Genomic DNA, 22,561 nt, shown 5'->3' on the forward strand with positions numbered 1-22,561 from the left:
TCCTATCCCCTTTCTGCTCCCCAGGGAAGGTGAGGCCTTCCATGGGGGATCTTTAAAGTCTGTCATATCATTTGGAGCAGGGCCTAGTCCCTCCGCTGTGTGTCTAGGCTGAGAGAGTATCCCTCTATGTGGAATGGGCTTCCAAAATCCATTCATATGCTAAGGATAAATACTGATCTACTACCAGAAGCCCCATAGATTGCCGAGGTCTCCTCATGGACACCCATGTTCAGGGGTTCTGGATCAGTACTATGCTGGTTTCCTAGCTATCAGTCTGTGGTCTATGAGCTCCCCCTTGTTCCGGTCAGCTGTTTCTGTGGATTTCACCAGCCTGGTCTTGACCCCTTTTGCTCATCTCTCCTCCCTCTCTGCAACTGGGTTCCAGGAGTTAAGTTCAGTGTTTAGCTGTGGTTGTACCTTTCTCTTTCTCCTAGCTCCCTCTCCCCTCCCCCCATGCTCTCAATTTGCTCAGGAGATCTTGTCCCTTTCCCATTTTTTTGGAGAATGTCTCTCTTAGGGTGCTCCTTGTTTCCTAGCTTCTCTGGTGGTATGGCTTGTAGGCTGGTAAAGAGAGTTATACTATAGTTGTGTCCTGTAAATCAATGGAAGGGGGTTTCACAGAGACATACTGAGTAGAAGTAGTAATTGCCTAGTAGAGTGAGAAATGAGAAAATAGGCAAGTTGGTTGGCTTTTTGCTAAACTTAATGGAAACTATTTTATTAAAGTGATAGCTAATAAAATTAGGTTGTACTAATTTGAACATTAAATATAAGTTGAAATAAAGACAATGAATGTATTTTATGAAGCTTAATAAGGATAACTGGTAGGAGATAGTAGGTAAAGGTTGAATACAAAGAAAAACACTGATGGAGCAAGTTCTGGCATCAATGAATAGGTTTCTGCATACAAATAGAGGAATTAATTATGGAAAAGAAGATGTCAACCATGATATAGAAATGAAGGTTTTTTTTTTTTGTTTTTTGTTTTTTTGTTTTTGTTTTTTTTTTTTTTTTTTGATTTTTCGAGACAGGGTTTCTCTGTGTAGCTTTGGAGCCTATCCTGGCACTTGCTCTGGAGACCAGACTGGCCTCGAACTCACCGAGATCTGCCTGCCTCTGCCTCCCGAGTGCTGGGATTAAAGGCATGCGCCACCAACACCCGGTGAAATGAAGGTTTTATAAAACAGGAAAAAAATTGTAAGTTAGAAATGTGTTATGAGTTACAGGGAAAACCTGTTTTCATTACAGACAGTTATAATAACTTAAGCATACAGGGATATGTTGTATCATTTGCTTTTGAGAAATAACAGTACAAGCGAAGAGAATCATGTGATACTATTTTAAAATCAAACCCACTGCCACTTGCTACTTTGAACCCCTAAATGATAATTTGTTAGAATTTCAGTATGGTTCCATCACAACAAAATGTCTTCATATTAAGATTTGATCTCATTGTTGGTTACTACCCTGATTTGCTCATTTTTGTTTGCAAATTGTGTATGGGTTTGGTTGAACTCAAGTTTACATAGTGTTTTGGAAACGTAGTTTTTACCTTTCAAGCCAGTAGAGTTTTAGACTCTCTAGAGTTGCAGTCAAGCTGAGGAGATAGTTATCTCAGGGTTTGATAGTCCTGGATAATCTTGGAACATAGCTCATACACATGAATGTTAATTGCTTATTTGGATTTACTGAAAGGTCATGTGGACCATGCCAAAGGATGCTTGACTGTCTTTACATGATAGCTGAGGCCACTAAAAATTAGTGGCCTTAAAAAAAAAAAAACCAAAAAAACAACCCCCCAAATCAAAATGGAAATTGCAATATCTTTTGTGGCAGACATGGCCGCTTCCACTATATCTGTTGATTACTCAGACCAACCTTCCTGTTCAGGAGGCAGAGAGTAGTTGTTAAGTTATCAATAGAGAGAGTAGTTGTTATCAATATCAGAGAGTAGTTGTTATCAATAAGTTTCTGTGCACTTCTGTGTTTTCCTCCAAAGCTTGAGTTGATTATTCATTTATCTTCCAATTTACCTCTGAGCTTTTTTGTTCTCAATAGAAGTTCTTGACAGTTTTTGTTTGTTTATTTATTTATTTATTTATTTTTTAGATTGTGAAGCTGTTTGTAAATCTGATGAACTCTACTTTCTCTCTAGAGATATATATTTATATATTCAGGAGTATATAAACTTTATCAAGCTAATGTCCTCAATCTAAATTATTATTTTATCTTCATAGTTGAATCGGAAAATCCTTGGAGATACTGAACAAGTAAGTTTTAATCAATCAAAAATAACCAAAAGCTCACTAAGCAATGCTATCTTAAGATTACCTAAAACCTGGATTTATCTTACACATATGAGTTCTTGTTCATGTTAGAATTCAGAATTCACATTGGGTTTAATTTGAAGTCAACATTCTAACCTTTGTGATCTTGAAGGTGCCTTTGTATTAGGCCAGAATAGGTATCAGTACTTCTGGGTCATCAGGTGAGCAAATGGGTCTTTGTCAGAGAATACTGTCTTGCAGGAAGACATGACCCTTGAAATCAGAAATCAGACTGTCTTGAAGTAAGAGCAGCTGTAATACCAAGATTTTTTTATTGGAAAGAAAGTGGAGGCAGCACCATGAGTGGTGCACAGCAGGCACAGGATATCTCAGAAATAGCTCACATGGAGGGGTGCAGGAATGTCTCATGGAATACTGCAGGAGTGTTGCACTAGTGTTCACCAGGCAACACATGAGGTTCCTCCTGTTCTTGAAGGTAGTGGTTAGCAGTTGTTGGTGTTGGTGTTACGATAAATCTTTCTGCCAAAAGCCGCTGAGCCCCACCGCCACGTGTAAGCTTTATGGCAGCCGCCTGCCCAAGTTAGGCCCAAATGAATACACAGAGAGACTTGTATTAGTTACAATGCTGCTTGGCCAATGACTAGGATTCTCATCTGTTAGCTCAGTATCAATCATCATACATCTATATATTTTATAAGACTTATCTTACCGGACGCCTTATTGGCGTCCCTCCTAGCTGGTGGATCACATCGTGCGGCTGGAGCAGGAGCCGAGGGGAAAGAGAGCGACACTTCCTTTTTCCTCTTCTTAAATATGAGTCTCCTTGCTATGTCACTTCCTGTCTGGAACACCACTTCTCTACTACATTTCCCAGAATCCTCTTTGACTCCTAGTCCAGCCTAACCTGCTGTCTCATTGGCCAAGCAAGTACTTTATTTATAAACATACACAGAAGTATTTCCCCCATCAGTGTTGGTGCTGATTGTGTAGGATTTTTCTTGAGTTACTAGCCTATCTGCCTATACATGCTCCATAGTGCTGTAAGTAACCTTTTACCCATGCTCCAGTAAATAACTCCAAGACCCATTGGTTCACCAAGCTAGAGTTTGGTAGAATCCTCACTATGTTTGACCTCCTTGGGGTAAGCAGCTTTTTGTTCCTGTCTTTCCATTGATACAAATCTCACCCAATACAGTTCTTCAGCAGTAGGTAGCTATTTACTGTAGCATGGTCAATATTTCTAAAGAGAAGTAATCTTTTCTAATTTTCTAGGTTGTTTCTCTCCCCTCTTCTCTCCTCCCCTGTCTTTTGTTCCACCCCCAACTCTCCCTCCCCCTGGATTTCTTATTTGAAGCCTTATCTATCCTGAAATATGCTAGACCAGACTAACCTCCATCTCACAGAGATTTTCTGTCTCTGCCTCCTGAGTGCTGAGGTTAAAGGACTGTTCTACCATACACTAGCATTTCCCTGCTTCTTAAGGTCATTTTTTTATTTCTATTTTATCTCATTATTATTTCATATATTCAAATGTCTGTAGTAGATGAAAATTCTTCATTCTTCCTTTTATGTATATGCTTTCTAGAATTGTGGACAACTCTCATATTGTGCCTTGATTGTCAGCCAAGCTATAGACATTTAACTTCTTAAATCTTTCTTTATAATTGAGTTAGCTTGGCTGCTTTTTCCAGGAAAAACCCACGCCCAGATTTCATCTGTACATTGAATGAGCAGACAAAAACATCATATTCTCTGGTTTCTTCTATACCATTTATTCCTTTAGCCTTTAGGTTTTTATATATTCTTAGTTGAATTAAAGCCAGTCAGAAATCATTATTTGGACCATTTTGGCAGTAAATGAATGCCTGGCCTTCAAATTGTCAGTGTTCCACACAGTAATAGTGCTAGTATGTGCTAGAGGAAACAAAGGAAATGTAAAAGAAGACTGAGGAGCAAATTAATGCATTCTTTAATAGCAGATTTACCATGCCACTCAAAGTAAACCATTGTACCAGAACCCTTTAACTTTGCTGTCTTCCTACAGTGTTGTGTCTGTGCACTGATCTGAGTTATGAGAACCATGGCTATTGTTTGAAGTTTGGATGTGTTCTCACTTGGTTTCTTCTTCATGATTTTGTTCTCTCTCTACCTTTCCATACAACTGATCAGGACTTGCTGTCAGATCCTGTGGTCATGAACAAAACTGGGCAGGGGATCATTTTGTTAGAAATTACATAGGCTCAGGTGGTAAATGTCTCATGCCTCCATGTGTGACATTTGAGGCAAGTGCTTTTAGTTCTTGCTATTTCTGTGACAGTTACTGGTCTTTGTTTAACAGCTGATCCAATGGAGATATGCAGACAGAAGAAGCTAGAAGATCTTTGGTACTATTTATCAACACTGTGTTAGTTATACAACTTTCCCTGCTCTGATTGGCAGGGAGAAGCATTCTGCTTCTGTATGATGCTGAGCTTAGGGTAAAGTATGCCAGCATGGGACCTGGGCTTGTCACAGTTTATTCTTTCATTTCAATTGGTATGCAGAAAATGGATCTCCATCTCTACTTATCATGTACATTAGCGAGAAAAAAGTCATACTCTAGGAGATAATGGCTTCATCATTGGTGTTTTTAGTCACCAATTCAGATGGTAATATTTAGTTGAAGGTTGAAACAGCACATACTAGGCCTTCTCATTTCTATTAGCTTTGCTGCTAGTACTGATTTGAATAGGATAGCAGAGAAGGTTTTCCTGTTTGTGTCTGGAAAACTTTCTAGATGATTGGTTGTTTAATTCTTCAAGCATATTTTAAAAGTCATGTTTTTTTACCTCTTACCTTGTAAAGGCATAAACTATTCAGACTCTAATAAAACATTTTCCCCAAATTATTTAATTCTGGAATGATTAAGGTTAAACTAGCAGCTGGAACAATTCATTCTGTGTAGTGTCCTAAAAATATTAATACCAGTTTTTCATATTTTACAGTCAACTTTCATATGATCAGATTTTAAATATGACAGTATGATTATGAATGATATTTTTCTTGGTCTCTATTCCTCAAGTAGATAGTCAAATGACTTAGAACCCATGTAAGTCTAAGTTAAATAAGTTTAGCTTTTCATATGTCCTCTAAACTGTCAACCGTGTTGTACTCCTCTTTAGTTTTATTAGGCGGCTGATACATTCTTCAGTGTATCTCTTGTTTCTTGTGTCTTTTCAATGCCTATCAGAGAAAACCAAAATGCTTACCTGATTTCAAAAGGACAAAACATGCCCCTCCCCCCAGAAAACAACAACCAAAATAAAACTAAAGCCCCAAACCACCCCATGTTAAATTACTCTGTTCTTGATGTTCATCAATGTGACAGTCCTACACTATGTCAAATGAGTCTAGCAAGAAATAACAAGCAGCTTAACACTGATAAAGGCTTGTAGCCAGCAGGTTTTGTGGTTTTTGTGAGGCAAAGAGTTAACCCTCCCTACAGTACAAATAAGGAAGGCTGTCTTGATCTTTCTTACTTACACCATTGTTTCTTTTCTTGCAGACCACCATTGTGTTGTGGTGTGTGTGTGTGTGTGTGTGTGTGTGTGTGTGTGTGTGTGTGTGTGTGTGAAATAGAACTACTCGTCTTCTCTATAATTTCCACATTGATTAAATGGCATTGTTTCTTAGAGAAACTTATATTGAATTTGCCCTCGTCAGCTTTTGTGGCGATTTTATTTATGGTTACAATTGTGTACTACGTGTGTGCAACTTTTGTGCATGCTGCACAATTGATTTGAGTTCATACTTGCAACTGCTCTTGTATTCAGAGAACTCTGCTTCTTTATGTTATCCACTGCCTCTATCTCTTACAATCTTTCTGTACCCTCTTCTGATCAATCTCATATTCTCTGTATTCGGATCAGTTGAGGGGCCTTTGTTAATTGCCATTAATACAAGGTAAAGCATCTATGGTGAGGGCTGAGAGATGTCTTAGCATTTTTTTTCATACTGTGTCCCTTTAGCAGGATAATATTTATTAGGTTCTCTCCTAGGCCCTTTGACCTATCTAGCCATAAGTTCTTGTCCCTTATAACAGTGCCTGGCATGTGTTCCATCTCATGGAGTAGGCCCTGTTTAGACCAAAAATCTGCAGTTGCTTCCTGTTTTTATCTAAGATTCAGGATCAGTTCATATCCTCTTGAAATTTGTTATTTTTAAAAGAATGTTTGATAAGTTACTAGGTACAGAAATGCATTTTCATAAAATTAAAGAATTTATATTTAATTCCTTTCAAATTAAAATGCAAGGCAAAACAAAACTTCTTTAAAACATTTCCCAACTCATGAAATTACAGCTGTTAGAAGTGTGAAAATATGGCATCAAACATTTTAAAAGAAGCTGGTTTGAGCCGACTTTTTGAGTAAGGATTTTGTGAGTTTGTAGAATTTCCTCAAGTATGAATTTATTTTCTTTTATGTTAATAAAAATGATATACTTTCAAGCTGTATTTTAGATATTAGTTTTATGATCAATATAAGCATAAGAGAGTATGTTTTTGAAGATGAGATTGACGTTATTTTGACTGATTTTGACTTAAAATATTATTTACTTTGGAAGGAAAAACTAACCATTTTTTAAACATTGTAACTAACTGTATTTATTCTTGCTTTTCTCCAGAGACTGTGCCTTTATCAGGTTAAGGGGGCTCTGTTATTTATTTATTTTTTGCCATATTTTTTTAAATTTCATTTTACATTCTAACCAGTTCTCCCTCCTACACCTTCTCATGTCCCCCTTGCTTCCCCCCATCCCTCCACCCCCCATAGCCTTCCTCCCATCCCACTCGAAGTCCACTACTCCTCACAGGTAAGGGCTCCCATGAGTAGTCATAGTCTGGGATACTATGGGGCTACATAGTTTGGGGCAGGGCCAAGCCTCTCTTCCATGCATTAAGGCCGAGACATGGGAAGTGGGCTCCAACAAGGTCTAATCTATTTTTGTAACAGCATAACATATGTGACTGAAAAGAAAGTGGTGATTTGTGCTAGAGTTATTAATAAGAAACATTTGTTAATGCTGTGTGTACAGGAAACTATATCTACAATGGATTCTTTAAAATGATTGTGATATCTAACAGTTGTTTTTTGTGAGATGTATTGTTCATTTAGGAATTATTTAAAAATAATTGAAAGGGTTTGGGTAAACGGGTAGATTAGAATTATGCATTAAATAAACTCACCTGTTATTTTCCCTCATTCAAGACAGGTTCAGTAACACATTGCCTCATTACTTTAGCAAAACAAACAAATATTCAAATTGCCTTTTATGTTTAGTGCTTATGTACTACTTACTACAATTATCTCTCTCCCACTGTTTTCTCTTAAGACTACATTTCCCCCCCCCCCCCTTTAGGAGTATTGAAAATAATCTGGATGAGTTGCCTTCCAGGCTTCATTGGTTGAATATTAGTCTAACTTGATCCTTCTGATTATGGCAATATCAGGAGGGACACAACTGAAACTTCATTTACTTTGCTATAGTTTAAGTTCATTATAGTTTTGTCTTGAATTCCTAGTGCCAACTTTCATGATATTATAATTGGATATATTAGATAGTACTATATGTTAAGTATTATTTATTAACTTTAAAGATAGTTTTATTTAAATGGTCCACTTTTCCTGTGGTAAGACTTTATTAACTTAGGAAATACACACATAGATACATAGGATAAATACTGTATATTAGGAAGTATAAAATGTAAACAGCTTTGATCAGTGTTGTTGAAGTTTTATTGTGAACAACAAATTCTATATTTTGTTTAATTCACAACATGTACTAAGAACTATTTTAGTGTGATATATGGTTTTCAGAAATTATACTGTAAATTACTATTTGTGGAAACAAGGAAAATTTGTTAGATAATGCAAATGAGATGGGTATTGCTTTTTAACTTTTATTTTTATTATGCCATGTACTAAAATTTTAATTATAGATAGTGATTTATTTCATTTGAAAATCAACATAACTTCAAACACAACTCCTTTAGTAGATGGTCTAATGTAATATTTGCTGTTAGGCAACTAAAACGTCAAATCATGATTTCTAAATTATGTGGTCCAAACATGAATAATATTTGTTTAGGCACATAGGATGTAAGTCATTGTCACATTTCAGTAGAGACTACAAGAAGATAGTTTTAGATTTCTGTTTCTCTAATTTTTGATACATTTGAATTTTTTCTGTGCCTAATGTTATAAAATACCTTCACAAGTATTTCATGTTTTCTCTGACATCTCACACTGCTCACTTTTTGTATATAATACCATATGAGTTCCCCTTTTCAGGCTTACACTGCATATTTTAAAATGCTGCTAGGATATGCAAGGTAAGATGACATTTACATTTTTGAGCAACTCTCAGTTTTAGTATCAGAACTTAAAAAAAAAATTCGTGTCCTAAATCTTCTCACATTGCTTATTAAAACAGTCTTACTAACACTGAACAAAGGAATTCTGGGATTTGGCTATAATAGCAATTGAAATGCATCAAAAAGTGGTGACTGCAGTACAATTTTATTAATGAATGATCTACATTGGTTCCAGCTGTGTCCATGTGATTAGGCCTTCACCAAGCAACAATGAGTATTTCTCTATTGCTTTTATTTGATTTCCAAGAATGTGTCATCTAACACATTAGCTCCTGCCAATGTGCCTCTATAAAAGTGTTTTGCCCCCCCCCTCTAAATTTCCAAAGCATAAGTTGAATACCCACACATACCCTGCTGTAAACTCTTTCTTTTGAGTAGTGGCCTAGGTTTATATGCATGGGTGTTGTATCCCAAATCTCAGAATACCAATTAAAGTAGGTGCTTATTACATTTTATCAGTAAAATTTCCAAAGTGTAGTTGCATGATAATTCCAAAGATATTATATTTCTGCCTTTATATTTCCATCTTACTAATATTTTTTCAGTGTTATAGAGTTGAGCAGGCCTACAGATTGAAATGGGGATTGTCCAGATTGTTCCCTGCCTGACCATATGGTATAGTTCTAATGCTTTTTCTATGCTGTCTGTTCAATTCATTGTAAACTCTATCTTTAGCGTACACCCTTAAAAAGATAACCAAATAAAAGTAGATTCTGGAGTAGGGATTGTGTATCATGTAAAGATTCTAGAATTGCTTTAAAGAGAAAATTGCAGATGAAATTGAAGTTGAGATGCTCTTCTAAACATAGGTGAATGCTGTTCTCTGATTATTCTTTTGAGATTATATGGATCTTTGTAGATTGTTTTTGAGTACCTGTTTGGAAAGGATAGAACTTAGGTTACTGTGATTATTATCTTTTTTTCTGTTCTTGGGGTCTCAGGAAGAAAAAGCTGTAGCTTTAGTTTATCATACAAAGGAAGCTTGGTCCTAAAAACAATGCTAAGGAATAAAGTATTTCATACTTTTTTGTATTCCCACTTTACCTCAGTGAGAATGTAGAGCTAGGTAACTTTCAGTAATTTCACCTTTAGCCATTAGCCATATTTAGAGACAGTTAAAACATTTCATTTTCCTTTTACTTAACCTCTCTCCAACTTACTGTCTTTCTCTAATTTTACTTTAGGGAAATAGAGTAAGATACTGTTTATTCCATATGCTGATTGTTTATAAATTGGAGTAAGCACATTGCTCTGATTCCCCTTTCCTTTTCTAAAACTAAGCTACTGTGAGAGAACATTAGATATTACCCACTGCTTTTTGGCTCTGGAGATTTGAAGTTGAAATTTTACCAAATGGGGGATAGTGGGTGATAGCCTGTGAAGAATGTGAGTATTTTTACTCTGCCATTACCCTCAGCCACTAAAAGGGTAACTGAGAGGAACTCAAATGCTTTTGAATGTGTAATTTTCTTTTGAATGGCCACAGTGAAATATATTTGAATAAAAATAGGCAGAAAATAAATGTCATGTATGGAGTAGTTTATAATTGAAATTAATGAATCCTTTATGCACTCGACCATAAAAATATTTCAAGAAAAGTATTTATTTAAAATTCGTAGAAGAGTAATATATGTATGTGAGTGTGAGAGAGAATATCTTTATATGGAGATTATTACTTAAGGGCACATTCTATAGATAGGACATAGATGAATTATGACAATATATCTCTAGTGGGAAGTTGTATGCAAAATATTTGTTGAAATATTTTTAAAGCTGAAAAAATTTAACAACTGAATCACTGATTTCAAAGGCATATGTATATATGTGAATCTTTTCAGTTTTAAAACTATACTGTATATATATATTAATGTATAGAACCTGCTTTATAAAATGTTCAAGTAATTGGAAACCAGCTTATACTTTGAAATGCTGGTTCTTCCTCCTTTCTCTCTCTTCGTCCTTCTTCCTTTCCTATTTTTTAAAAATTTTTGATTACTAATACATATTGTTTGTCTGTGTGTTACATATATGAATGACATATTCCACACTTTAAAATGTTTTTGTTAGTTTTGGGAATTGAAGGTTCCAATTAAGAAAAGAAAGAAAATATAATGAGTTTAGTACATGCAGGGTCCATGTAGGGATTTTACATTTATTCAAGTAGTCCTGGTAACTGAAAAGTATATGAATATAAATTGAGAATTTTTTTTTATATATCCAAGGAAGGAGTAGATCATTCCATGGCTGTCCTACAACTATCTCTGTAGAATAGGCTGCCCTCAAATTCAGAGACCTACCTGCCTCTGCCTCTGCCTCTGCCTCTGCTGGAATTATGGGCATGTGCTACCTCCATGGGCTTCAATTTCATCTTTTTGTTGCATTTTGAATGGCAAAAGCCCCCTGGCTCCACTAGAAAACAAATCTTTTTTTTTTCTTTAAATGGTTCTCATCAGTTCTTTTTATTACATTTATGTTATGGAAAAGAAAAAAATAGTATCAAATGTTAAACATCATAGCCCTGCCCCTATGGCTCATGTACTGAGATAAAACCTCCACATACAGGCCCCTGCACTCCTGGGAGCCTCTGGAGGTGGACTGGCTTTTTGCCCTGGTGTGTGTGTGGGACTTCGAGAGCCCATCCCACTTGAAGGGATGCACTCTGTCTCTGAACACATGGGGAGGGACCTAGGCCCAGCACAGGAAGATTTGGTGGACTTGGTGGAGCCCCGGTTGGGGGCCCTACCCTGCCTGGGGAGTGGTGGGTGGATGGGGTGGGGGGTAGGTTGGAGGTGGGGGAGAAGGAATGGGGGTGAGGGGAGGGAGAGGGAGAGGGGAATTACATGTGAAACAAGCCTGTTCCCTAACTTGAATTAATAATAATAATAATAATAATAATAATAATAATAATAATAATAATAAAAAGAGAGAGAAAAAAAAAACCTCCACATACTTATTACCCTCATCAGTCCTTAAATGTAGCTATAACTACTAAGTAGGAGGCAGAAACTGAGTGATGTCATACAATTTGTGCAAAACTCGTGATGCAATAAATGATAAAACTGTAATTTACATGAAGAAGTCTGTTCTTTTTCATGTTGCCAAGACACACAAAGTTGCAAGGGAGTCTGTTTTATCTCTTCTTATAAATTTATTCTCTTTCCAGAAGTATTGTGGTCTCTTAATACAGTAATAGCTACTCTTAAGTTACAAAATAATAAATTATAGTTTCTTTCTTGAAGAAAATCTTAGAATTTCTATTAAAAATAAAAATTTATTTTCACAGACACTTTTCTCTTTTTATATTTCCTTTTTTATTTGAATTAGAAACAAGATTGTTTTACATGTCAATCCCAGTTCCAACTCCCTCCCTTCCTCCCCTACCACCAACCCCCAACTAAAACCCTACCTATCACATATCCTTTCTGCTCCCCAGGGAGGGTGAGGCCTACCATAGGGGGGTCATCAGAATCTGTCATATCCTTTGGGATAGGGCCTAGGCCCACCCCTGTGTGTCTTGGCTCAGGGAGTATCCCTGTATGTGGATTGGGCTCCCAAAGTCCACACCTATGCTAGGGATAGGTACTGAACTACGACAGGAGGTCCTGTAGATTTCCTAGGTCTCCTCACTGAAACTCATGTTCCTGGGGTCTGGATCAGTCCCATGCTGGTATCCCAGCTGTCAGTTTGGGGATCAAGAGCTCCCGGATGTTCAGGTCAGCTGTTTCTTTGGGTTTCACTAGCCTGGTCTGGACCCCTTTGCCCATTACTCATTCTTTGCAACTGGATTCCAGTTCAGTTCAGTGATTAGTTGTGGGTGTCTGCTTCTTCTTCCACCAGCAAACATTTAATTTGTTGTTAAGATTTGTTTTCTTATATGCCATCCTATGGAAAACAAATCTTAACAACATATTAAATGCTTGAGTGAGGTTTTTATTTGTCTCATATCGTTGGAAGCCCCAAGGCCTTTAGTTCATAAGCAACTGTTATAATCAATAATGGAGGTAAGCATTTTTTTTTTTTCTCGTTGTGCAGTCCTTGTGGTGAATTTTCCTTTTTTTTCCCTTGTTACTTCCACCACTGGAAACTGTGTTAACTTCCAAGCAGTATGAATAACAAAGGGAATACTTGATTTGAAGTCTTATTTTAGATCATGCTTGCTCATAGAGATTTGCCTATGTGACACAGAGCCATTTCATGGAATACCTTCAGAATGCTAAAAACAGTATTTTAGTTTTGTAGCCTGTATTTTAGAGGAATACAGGCATAGTGAGAATTTGAATGAGCTATGCTAAAGTTATCTGATATATTTGTTGTGCTAACTCTTTTCCTTTGTATAGTTAGTTCCTTGCATCTTTGGTACTGTGTACGTGATTCATATAGTTACTTCCTATTGGTTTCTTCTTGAATACCTAGTGTTGTTGTTTTAAAGTGATAGTTCTGTGTTTGAAGAGAGAAACTATAACTGATTAATTGGTGTCAACCCTAACAATTACTGTTTGAATAGATATATAAGAAATATACTGGTTATTATTACAGCTATTAATCACTCATACATCTGAAGGATATGGTAATACATTTAGTTTGTGATGTTCTGTGACTTAACAAAAATATAATTAAATTTAATTATTAGTTTTAATAGAATCTTTAAAATTTACTCATGACAATTTCACACATGTAAACACTTTATCTTGGTCCTATTTTCTTCCAATTCCTCCTTCCTCTTTTACCAGGCACCCTTAGCCCTTCTCTCTTCCCTCTTCATGTCCTTTCTTTTCCCCTTTTATTTCTTCTTTTCTGAAACCCACTGAGACCTGTCAGTGCTGCATGGTAGAATGTTGGCTTATCATGTTGGCATGATCTGGTAAAGTTCTTGTGTAGGTTACTGGAACTTGCGTTAGTTCATGAATAAAATGGTTGTGCTATGTTCAGATGATGGCATCCCCCAGTACTCTTTTTAATCCTCTAGCTTTTACATTCTTTCTGCCATGTTTTCTGAGCTTGCAGTAAGGGGTGATATAGTTATTCTTTTTAGGGCTCAGTAATCAGTTGTCACTCATTCTCATTGACCAATGCTAATTCTCTGCAATTACTACTGATGATTTCAGAGAGAAGCTTCTCTGACTAAGGTTGAGTGCAACATGAATCTATGTGTCTAAACAAATATTAAGAAGGCAGTTTGACAGAATATCCATTTAGCAAGACAATAGTAGAAGATGCCTTCCTAGGGCTATGACCCAAACTGAATTTCCTCCTGTTGAGCAGGTCTTATATCTAGTCCCAAAATAGTTGGTTTATCATTATAACTTTTGTGTTATTATTGCTCCAGTGTACATATCTCATTTGTCAGGTTGGTATTATAGCATGCTAGGTGTGCTACTAAATAATACCACTGATGCTTTTACACCTCAGTGGCACTATGAAAACCAGATATCACAGAGGAAGTTTTCAGATCTGATCCAGCTTTTAATCTCATTTTTGCATCCAGTAATGTAGTCCTTCCAGCAAGGCTGAACCTCCTAAGTTTCCCCAGATAGTGTTAACAACCAGGGACCAAGTGTTCAAATATCAGGGCCTGTGGGGGACATTCTTTTTCAAATGATTTAATCATATGGATTAAGACATTGATCATTTCTTTTAGGTTTTCCAGTATGGTGAAATATCGGTGTTTGAAGCATATCCTAATGACTGTATTTCATCAGTGTCTATCGCTCTATCTCCTTGTTCTCTCATTTTATTAATTTGGATCCCTTCTCTTAGTTAATTTGGCTAAAGGTTTGTCAATCTAGTTAATCAGTTTAAAGAACCAGTTTTTCATTTAATTGAATCTTTACATTGTTTGTTGTTGTTTCTGTTTCAATAATGTCTACTCTGGGACTATCTTATTTTTACTAGGAATTTTTACGCTTCTTTTTTCTTTTTATTTATTCATGTTAGAGTGTTGACTGATTTGATCTGATTTATATCTTGTGTAGGCAACCATAGCCACTGTGTGTTTATGCTTGAAGCAGTCCTGTCATGTTCCCAAGATACTGTTTGCTCCCATCCTCTTGGACCTCCATTTCTTACAGTCCTTATGCCTCGTCTTCTATGATAATTGCTGAGCTTGCGGGAAAGTTGATATAGATGCTCCATTTGTGGCTGAGTACTCCATAGTTACTTACCCTCTGAACTTTAACCAGTTGTGAGTTCTTGCATTAACTGCCATCTGCTGCACAAAGAAGTCTGAGAGCAGCACTAATTAGTGGGTAGAAAGATTAAAATTTAGAGGACAAATTGATACTATGTTATCAAGTAAGTTATAATAGTTAGGTTTACACCTGGGCCTGTTAGCTCTCCAATTTTGTGTTCTTGGCCAGAGTTGCAGTATAGGCATGTTTCCTCTTGTAGAGTGGGCCTTCCCAACCAGAAAGTGGTGAATTACTGCGTAATTCACGGCACTATCATATATCTTGCTACCCCAGTCATTACTGTGTTTTACAGGGTTTGAAACTGTTTTCCCCTAGAGCCTGAATAGTTCCTTCTAGTACTCTGAAAGTTAGTCAACAGGGAGGAAGATTTTCATCAATACCAACTTGCCTTTTCCATGTCCTGTGATCTATGTGTATAATATCTTCAGCAGTAAGTTCTTACTATCAGATTCTGGTGGAAAACCAAGAACAATAACAATAGCCTTTATAGCTTTGTGGGTTTCTGGGAAACCTCTGGAGGTATTCCACCATTTGACCCTGGGCTTTTCATTTAGCAACCTATGGCTTCTGAGATAAATGTAATCCTATATAGGGTAGCTCCAATTGAGTGCGTGCTTGCGTGCGCACGCGCACGCGCGCGCGCGCACACACACACACACAGACAGACAGAGAGAGAGAGAGAGAGAGAGAGAGAGACAGAGAGAGACAGAGAGAGAGACAGAGACAGACAGAGAGACAGACAGAGAGACAGACAGAGAGACAGAGAGAGAGATTGTAGGTGAGCCTATGACCTTTTAGATATATATCATTAGAGTTAGTTATCTCTCTCCTATTTTCTACCCTATGGAAACATTCCTTTCCCGACTTACCAACTTCAGTGTTCTTATCATTCCTCCTTTCTCCTTTATATACCTGTATTCTACTATCCCTCTCATCCCTTAAGATTTTTCTTCTCCCTTTCCAGTGATCCTTTTCCAACTTCCTGGATTCTGTAGATCCTCCAAATTAAACACATAAATCTAAACATTTTATACTTAGACCTGAAACATATCAGTGAGAACATGTGATTTTTGTTTTTCGAAGCCTGAGTAGCCTCACTCTGTATAGTTGCTTTTTGCCTCCAATCAATTTAAAGCAGATTTCATAATTTATTTTTTTTACAACTGATTAAAATTACATTGTCTATAGGTACCACATTTTGATACCCATTCATCAGTTGTAGGGAGTTTCCATGCTCTTCTAATAATGGACAGAACAGCTCTGCACATGGATGAGCATTTGTCTCTGGACTGGGAAATTGAGTTTCTTGGGTGTATGCCCAGAAGTGGTGTAGTTAGGTCATGTGGTAGATCTATTTCTAATGTTCTGAAGAAATGTTACACTGATTTCCATATTAAGACAACTTCCTTTGATTTTCTGGATTATTTATTTATTTATTTATTTTGAAGAACTTACTATTGGTCCCTCTTTAAGAGCCAGCTCAATTGCCTTATGATATTTATTATTCTGTATTTTAAGCATATGTACATCTGAGGCCAATTATTATATTTGTACCATGTAATTATAAAAATCATTTAGTATAATTTTTAGAACTTAGTAAATATTTGGTAAATAGAACAAATTTTCTCATGTTTTTCAGTCACACAGACCATCCTGCTCTCTGAAGAGTATATTTGGCCTCAGGGTGTTGAGGACTTAGATACCTATCCACAAGCCTTCTTCCATCTCTTCTGGTTACGTTTAGAGGTCATCACATTATCAGTAAAAGGTTTGTGACAGTCTTATACAAATTATCTGCCTCATTTTAACCTTTATTAACATTGTCTTTTAATATTTTGTATTATTTTCCTATTTGGCATATTTGTTTGGTGATTCTTCTTATACTGCACTTAAGTTGTTTGTGAAAAGAAGACCATTTGTGCTGTCACCTAATTTATCCCCAAAACCTGAAATAATGGTGCTCAGACAGTAACCACAATAAGCACTTGCTGATTGGGATGATGGGTAAAGATAGCTGAAAGTGACAGGAAATGTTTCTTGCCAGGCTTATCTAAAAGGTGATGGAGTTATTGTTATAAGTTTTATGATCCCTATCATTTCTGCTCCAAGAAAATAAAGGAAAATTCTGTTTTCTATATATTGTTGAAATCTAATCATGGTTAGTGATTTAAAAAAAAATTGAATGCTTAGCCATGTAGTCAGAAAACAATTTTTAGGCGTGGCAACTGTGCTGGCTATTCTTATGTCAACTTGACATAAGATTTATGTGGATTTATCTAAAAGAAAGGAAGTTCAGTTGAAAAAATGTCTCCATGAACTCCATGTCTTAATTATTGGTAAGTAGGGAAGGGTCAGTTCATTGTGGAGGATGCTATCACTGAGCTGGTGGTCCTGGGTTCTATAAGAAAGCAGAGTGAGCAAGCCATGAGAAGCAAGCCATTAAACAGCACCCCCTCCATGGCTGCTGCATCATCTCCTGCCTCCAGGTTCCCTCTCTGCTTGAGTTCTTGTCCTGTTTCCTTCAATGATGAACAGCAATATGGAAGTATAAGGCAAATAAACCCTATATTGCCCAACTTCTGTTTTGTTCATGGTGCTTCACTGGATCAATAGAAACCCTAAGACAGCAGCTTATCTTTTAAGGTAAGTAAATGAAACACTGTCACGTTAACAAGCAACTTATTTTCATTTGAAAGAATGGAATATTTTGAATATTCTAGTTTATTTTGAAAATAAATTTTACAAGAAAATAAGGTTATATTTCCATACACTGGAGATTGTGTCTAGTATGGAAAGAAACAAGAGAGTAGCATAAAAGCCATTCACTGTCTTAGAAGCAAATGGCAGCAGATACATCAGAATGAGTGTCAACCTGATGTGGTCAGTTTTAGGATATGGAACACTTTACAGGTAACCTGAATTTTAATATCATTTTATTTTTGTGCTCAAAATTTGTGAAGAGATGCTTTACAGTCAAACCTTTTTTTTTTTAAATCATAGTTATCTTATGGCATATGTGCTTGCATAATTTTTCTAGAATTGTGAAGATTATAATTTGGCAGTAAAAAATCAATTTTATATGGCTTTTAGTGACATATGAATTCCCTTTTAGAAAACCATAAAGACACATATTTTTTCTCACTATAAACTTTATAGGGGGCTAGAGACATGGCTCAGAGATTAAGAGCATCGACTGTTCTTCCAGAGGTCCTGAGTTCAATTATCAGCAACCACATGGTTGCTCACAACCATTTGTAATGAGATTTGGTAGTCTCTTCGGGTGTTTGGGCATACATGTAGGCGGAACATTGTATATACAATAAATAAATCTTAAAAAAGCTTTATATATTGGTTTTCTTAGTGGTCAGAGTATTAATGTTGGAGATGATCCTCTCAGGTACAGTGTCACCACATTGGTCATAAAATTAAAGATGCCATACAACACTTTCTAAAGATCACATTTTTTTTTTTTTTCAACTAAGTTCACACTTGCTTTGTGGTGTAGAAAGTTACATACTGATAGGTAGATTTTTTTAATGTCTCTTTTAATATATGAAAAGGACTTGCCTTTGGTTTTATTATTGTGCTTGTTATTTTTATTAGTTATTTTTGTGTTCTGTGTTCTTTGGAGAGTAATTATTTATAAACTTTTTGTGGAAATTTTTTTATTTTTAATTTTAGGCTATTTTTTTATTTTAAACCTTTTCTTTTTTTCTGATTTTTTTTTATTTGAATTAGAAACAAGATTGTTTTACATGACAATCCCAGTTCCCTTCTCCCTCCCGTCCTCCCCTATCACCCCCACCAAATAAAACCCTACCTATCACATATCCTTTCTGCTCCCCCTGGATGGTGGGGCCTTCCATAGGGTATCATCAGAGTCTATCACATCATTTGGGATAGGGCCTAGGCCCACCCTCCTTGAGTCTTGGCTCAGGGAGAATTCCTCTATGTGGAATGGGCTCCCAAAGTCCACACCTATGCTAGGGATAAGTACTGAACTACTACAGGAGGTCCTGTAGATTTCCGAGGTTTCCTCACTGAAACCCATGTTCCTGGGGTCTGGATCAGTCCCATGCTGGTATCCCAGCTATCTGTCTGGGGACCAAGAGCTCCCCGATGTTCAGGTCTGCTGTTTCTTTGGGTTTCACCAGCCTGGTCTGGACCCCTTTGCTCTTCACTTGTCCTTCTCTGCATCTGGATTCCAGTTCAGTTCATTGATTACTTGTGGGTATCTGCTTCTACTTCCACCAGCTGCTGGATGAGGGCTATTGGGTGGCATATGAGTCAGTCATCAATCTCATTATCAGGGGAGGGCATTTAAGGTAGCCTCTCCTCTGTTGCTTAGATTGTTAGCTGGTGTCATCTTTGTAGATCTCCAGACATTTCCCTAGTGCCTGATTTCTCTGTAAACCTAAAATGTCTCCCTCTATTATGGTATCTCCATTCTTGTTATCTTCTGTTCTTCCCCTGACTCAACCTTTCTGCTCCCTCATGTCCTCTGCATCCCTCCTCTTCTCCCCTTCTCATTCTCCTAGCTCCCTCCCCACTCTTGATGTTAGGCTATGTGTTAAACTGTGATGAAATGGTTGCATTGCAAAACAGTACCAGGAACAAATTTATCTATTTATTTAAAAAATGAAACATTCTATTTACATTGTAAAATATACCAGAATTTTCAGGTTACATTACAATATTTGTCTGCTAAGTCTCAGTTGATAGTAGATAATGTTTTAATGAGAAGTTGTGTGTGTGTGTGTGTGTGTGTGTGTGTGTGTGTGTGTGTGTGTATGTATGTATGTATGAGTGTGTGTTGTGTATATTAAGATAAAGAAATCTGAGCAGTTTCAGAAGCCATTCATAAACTCCAGGAGGGCCATAAACTCTCAGTTATTGGGAAATAGTTTGCTATTGGCTTTCTTACTTAAATTTAACAAAAAATAGTTTATTTTAATTGAGGTTGAAGCATATTCAGTGACTTCAACTTTAGAAATAAAATGAAACCGCAATGCCAGCATATATTGTGAAAAAAATCTTGAATTTTTCTTAAATTTTAAATTCATTTCTTATAAGTGCAATATAGAAATAAAGAGGAAAGGTGGGCCTTAAAGCACTGAGCTAGGAGAATAGCAATTAACAAGAGCCTGCTATGTCTTGTAGAACATCTGTTATTAGAAAATACAGGATATTATGCAGTTAATTTTATGCTTTAAATTATAGTATCTCTAAAATGATTTAGGTTGCTTGTTGATTGGGAATATCATTTACTTCAATAAGTGTTTATAGTCTTATGTATAATTATCTACATGGTTATATATGGTTATATGTGACTATGTATATTTACCCTATATATGACAGAAATGGCATTGGAATAATCTAAAACCTAATAACCTTGCTCATTTCAACACACAGTTCACAAAATAGAAAATTACTGTCTTAGGGTTTTTGTTGCTGTGAAGAGAATCCATGATCATGTCAACTCTTGTAAAGAAAAATATTTAATTGAGACTGGCTTACAGTTTCAGAGGTTTAGTTCATTATCTTCATTGTGGTGTGCAGGCAGACAGGATGCTGGAGAAGAAGCTTAGTGTTCTACATATTGATCTGCAGGCAGCAGATACAACTGTGTGCCACAGTGGACATAACTTGAACCTAGGAGACCTCAAAGCCTGACTCCACAGTGACACACTTCCTCCAACAAGGCCACACCTATTCCAAAAAGGCCACACCTCCTAATAGTGCTACTCCTTATAACCAGGAGTAGCACATGTGTCTACCACAGTTAACTTTCGAAGAAAGATGATAAAGATGCAATCTATGACTTTTGCAAAGAATAGTGTGTGCGGTAGTTTTCTTCATTGATCAAATATTTATGTCAAGGGACTATATTATTCTTTCTTTCTTTTTTTTTTTTGGAACTTGTCCTGGAATTTGCTCAGTAGACCAGGGTGGTCTAAAACTCACAGAGATCCTCCTGCCTCTACCTCCCGAGTGCTGGGATTAAAGGTGTGTGCCACCAGCACCCAGCAAGGGACTTATTATTGAGAAACTATTTGATTAAAGAAATAGTAGTAACAGACAAGGCTACTTAGTATATTAGTCCCATGGTGGCTGCTTCTTCTGGAATTTTTGAGTTATTACTGCTTACCTTTTGTTTAGTGTGAATGTACTTCAGGTGATAAACCTTTTGTTCTTTCTCTGCAGAAACAAAATAGACTTCCTAGAATTATACACAGCCTTTCCTTTATGTAAGAGTTTTAGACTTAACTATCTTGAGTTTTTTTTTTTTTTAGAATTTTATTAATAGACTGTTTCATTTCCTTACACTGTTTAGTAGCTAATAGTATGACTTTTGTGATATTTAGAAGTAGAGATTCAGCATTCATTACCACATGTATTAATCAGAAATTTGCTCGGATCAAGAGCTTAAACTAACACTTATTTTTAATTGAGAATTGAAGTCTTCTAGGTGGTATATTATTTTCCTGATGCTGGCAGTAGCTGCTGCTGCTTCTCCTTCCTTCCTTCTTCCTCCTGTCTCCTCCTTCTTTTTCCTCCTCCTCCTCCTCCTCTTCTTCCTCCCTCCTCCTCTCTTCCTCCCTCCCACCACCCTTTTTTGAGACAAGGTTTTTCTGTGTAGCCCTGGCTGTCCTGAAACTTGCTCTGTAGACTAGGTTGGCCTTGAACTGAGAGATCTGCCTGCTTCTGCTTCCAGAATGCTGGGATTAATGGTATGCCCAGGTCTGGCAAGTAATGTTGGCTTCTTAGTCTCTTAGCAGCTGTACTAATCCACTTGTAAGTCAGAGTAATATTAATAATATGATAGAGGAAAATGCTGCTGTAGTGAACAGAAGAAATTGTACTTTTAACCATTTCTTCTTACACATTTTTATATTGTGTGAAATTTTGGATTAGAGAAGTATTAATACTTTGAAAGCACATTTTATTGATTTAAATATTATAGAAAAATACCAACATCACCTCATACTTTCTTATACTACTTAGTCTGTTTGAAAGAATAATTTCCAGTGAAGCAAAGTGAATATTGAGAACATGAAAGCTTTTTAGCAATGATGCAATTAAGTACATTTTTTTTCTATTCTTAGCTCATTAATCCTTTGTAGAAATCTCTCCTTTTTCAGATGTTTACTTCATATTCCTTTGGTTCCCGAGATGGTAGATTTTTTTTTTCAATTTGCTTTACCTCTTGGATAAATTAGATAGTTGTAATATGATTTCTGTGTCATTGTTTCCTTGGAAGTGAATAAGTCCAGAACTTCAGACTTAATGCCATTTTCTTTTCAACTTCCCTAAGGAGTGTTACCTCTGTTTGCTGGGGATACTGCACTTCAAACAAAATGTTGAGAGTGTTTCAGTGTTAGAGTACCATTGCTATTTCTGTTTCAGAACTGATAGAATGTTCTGTCCATTTGGAGAGAGTAACTTTTCAACAGCTTTTCATTTAGTTAATTCTTAAAAGTGAGACTGACTATGCCAGTATGAATAAAGGTGTGTTTAGTTTTATTAAAACGCTTTTGGTATGCATGTCTTAATTGATCCTTCTCAGAGTCAGAGTTCAGGTTTGAAATACCCGTTTAGGATTAAATAGCCAATAAGGCTAACTCAGGGTATAAAAATAATGCTGTTCAATGTAAAAAACAAAAACAAAAACA

The 22,561-nt window shown here is 36.5% G+C and overlaps 1 protein-coding gene across 19 annotated transcripts in view; it reads left to right on the plus strand.

Moving 5' to 3' along the window:
- The window catches only part of Gtdc1 (glycosyltransferase like domain containing 1), a 329,610-nt gene that overhangs the window by 64,965 nt on the left and 242,084 nt on the right, over nucleotides 1-22,561 (plus strand). For 12 of the 19 annotated variants that reach the window (XR_004770443.1, XM_035446166.1, XM_035446168.1 and 9 more), the window contains one exon: nucleotides 16,528-16,656. The exons of 5 other annotated variants lie outside the window; for them this stretch is intronic. Coding sequence is in view for 4 of the 14 variants with exons in the window: in XM_035446160.1 (XP_035302051.1) it covers nucleotides 16,528-16,656 (129 nt within the window). In the remaining 10 variants the exon portion in view is untranslated. Of the gene's footprint in view, nucleotides 1-2,251; nucleotides 2,271-16,527; nucleotides 16,657-17,374; nucleotides 17,532-22,561 lie in introns of those variants that run through there. 2 more of the 19 variants (XM_035446171.1, XM_035446169.1) reach the window with 2 other exon arrangements.

This window comes from Cricetulus griseus, chromosome 6, assembly GCF_003668045.3.
Source record: "Cricetulus griseus strain 17A/GY chromosome 6, alternate assembly CriGri-PICRH-1.0, whole genome shotgun sequence".
Taxonomy (NCBI): domain Eukaryota; kingdom Metazoa; phylum Chordata; class Mammalia; order Rodentia; family Cricetidae; genus Cricetulus; species Cricetulus griseus.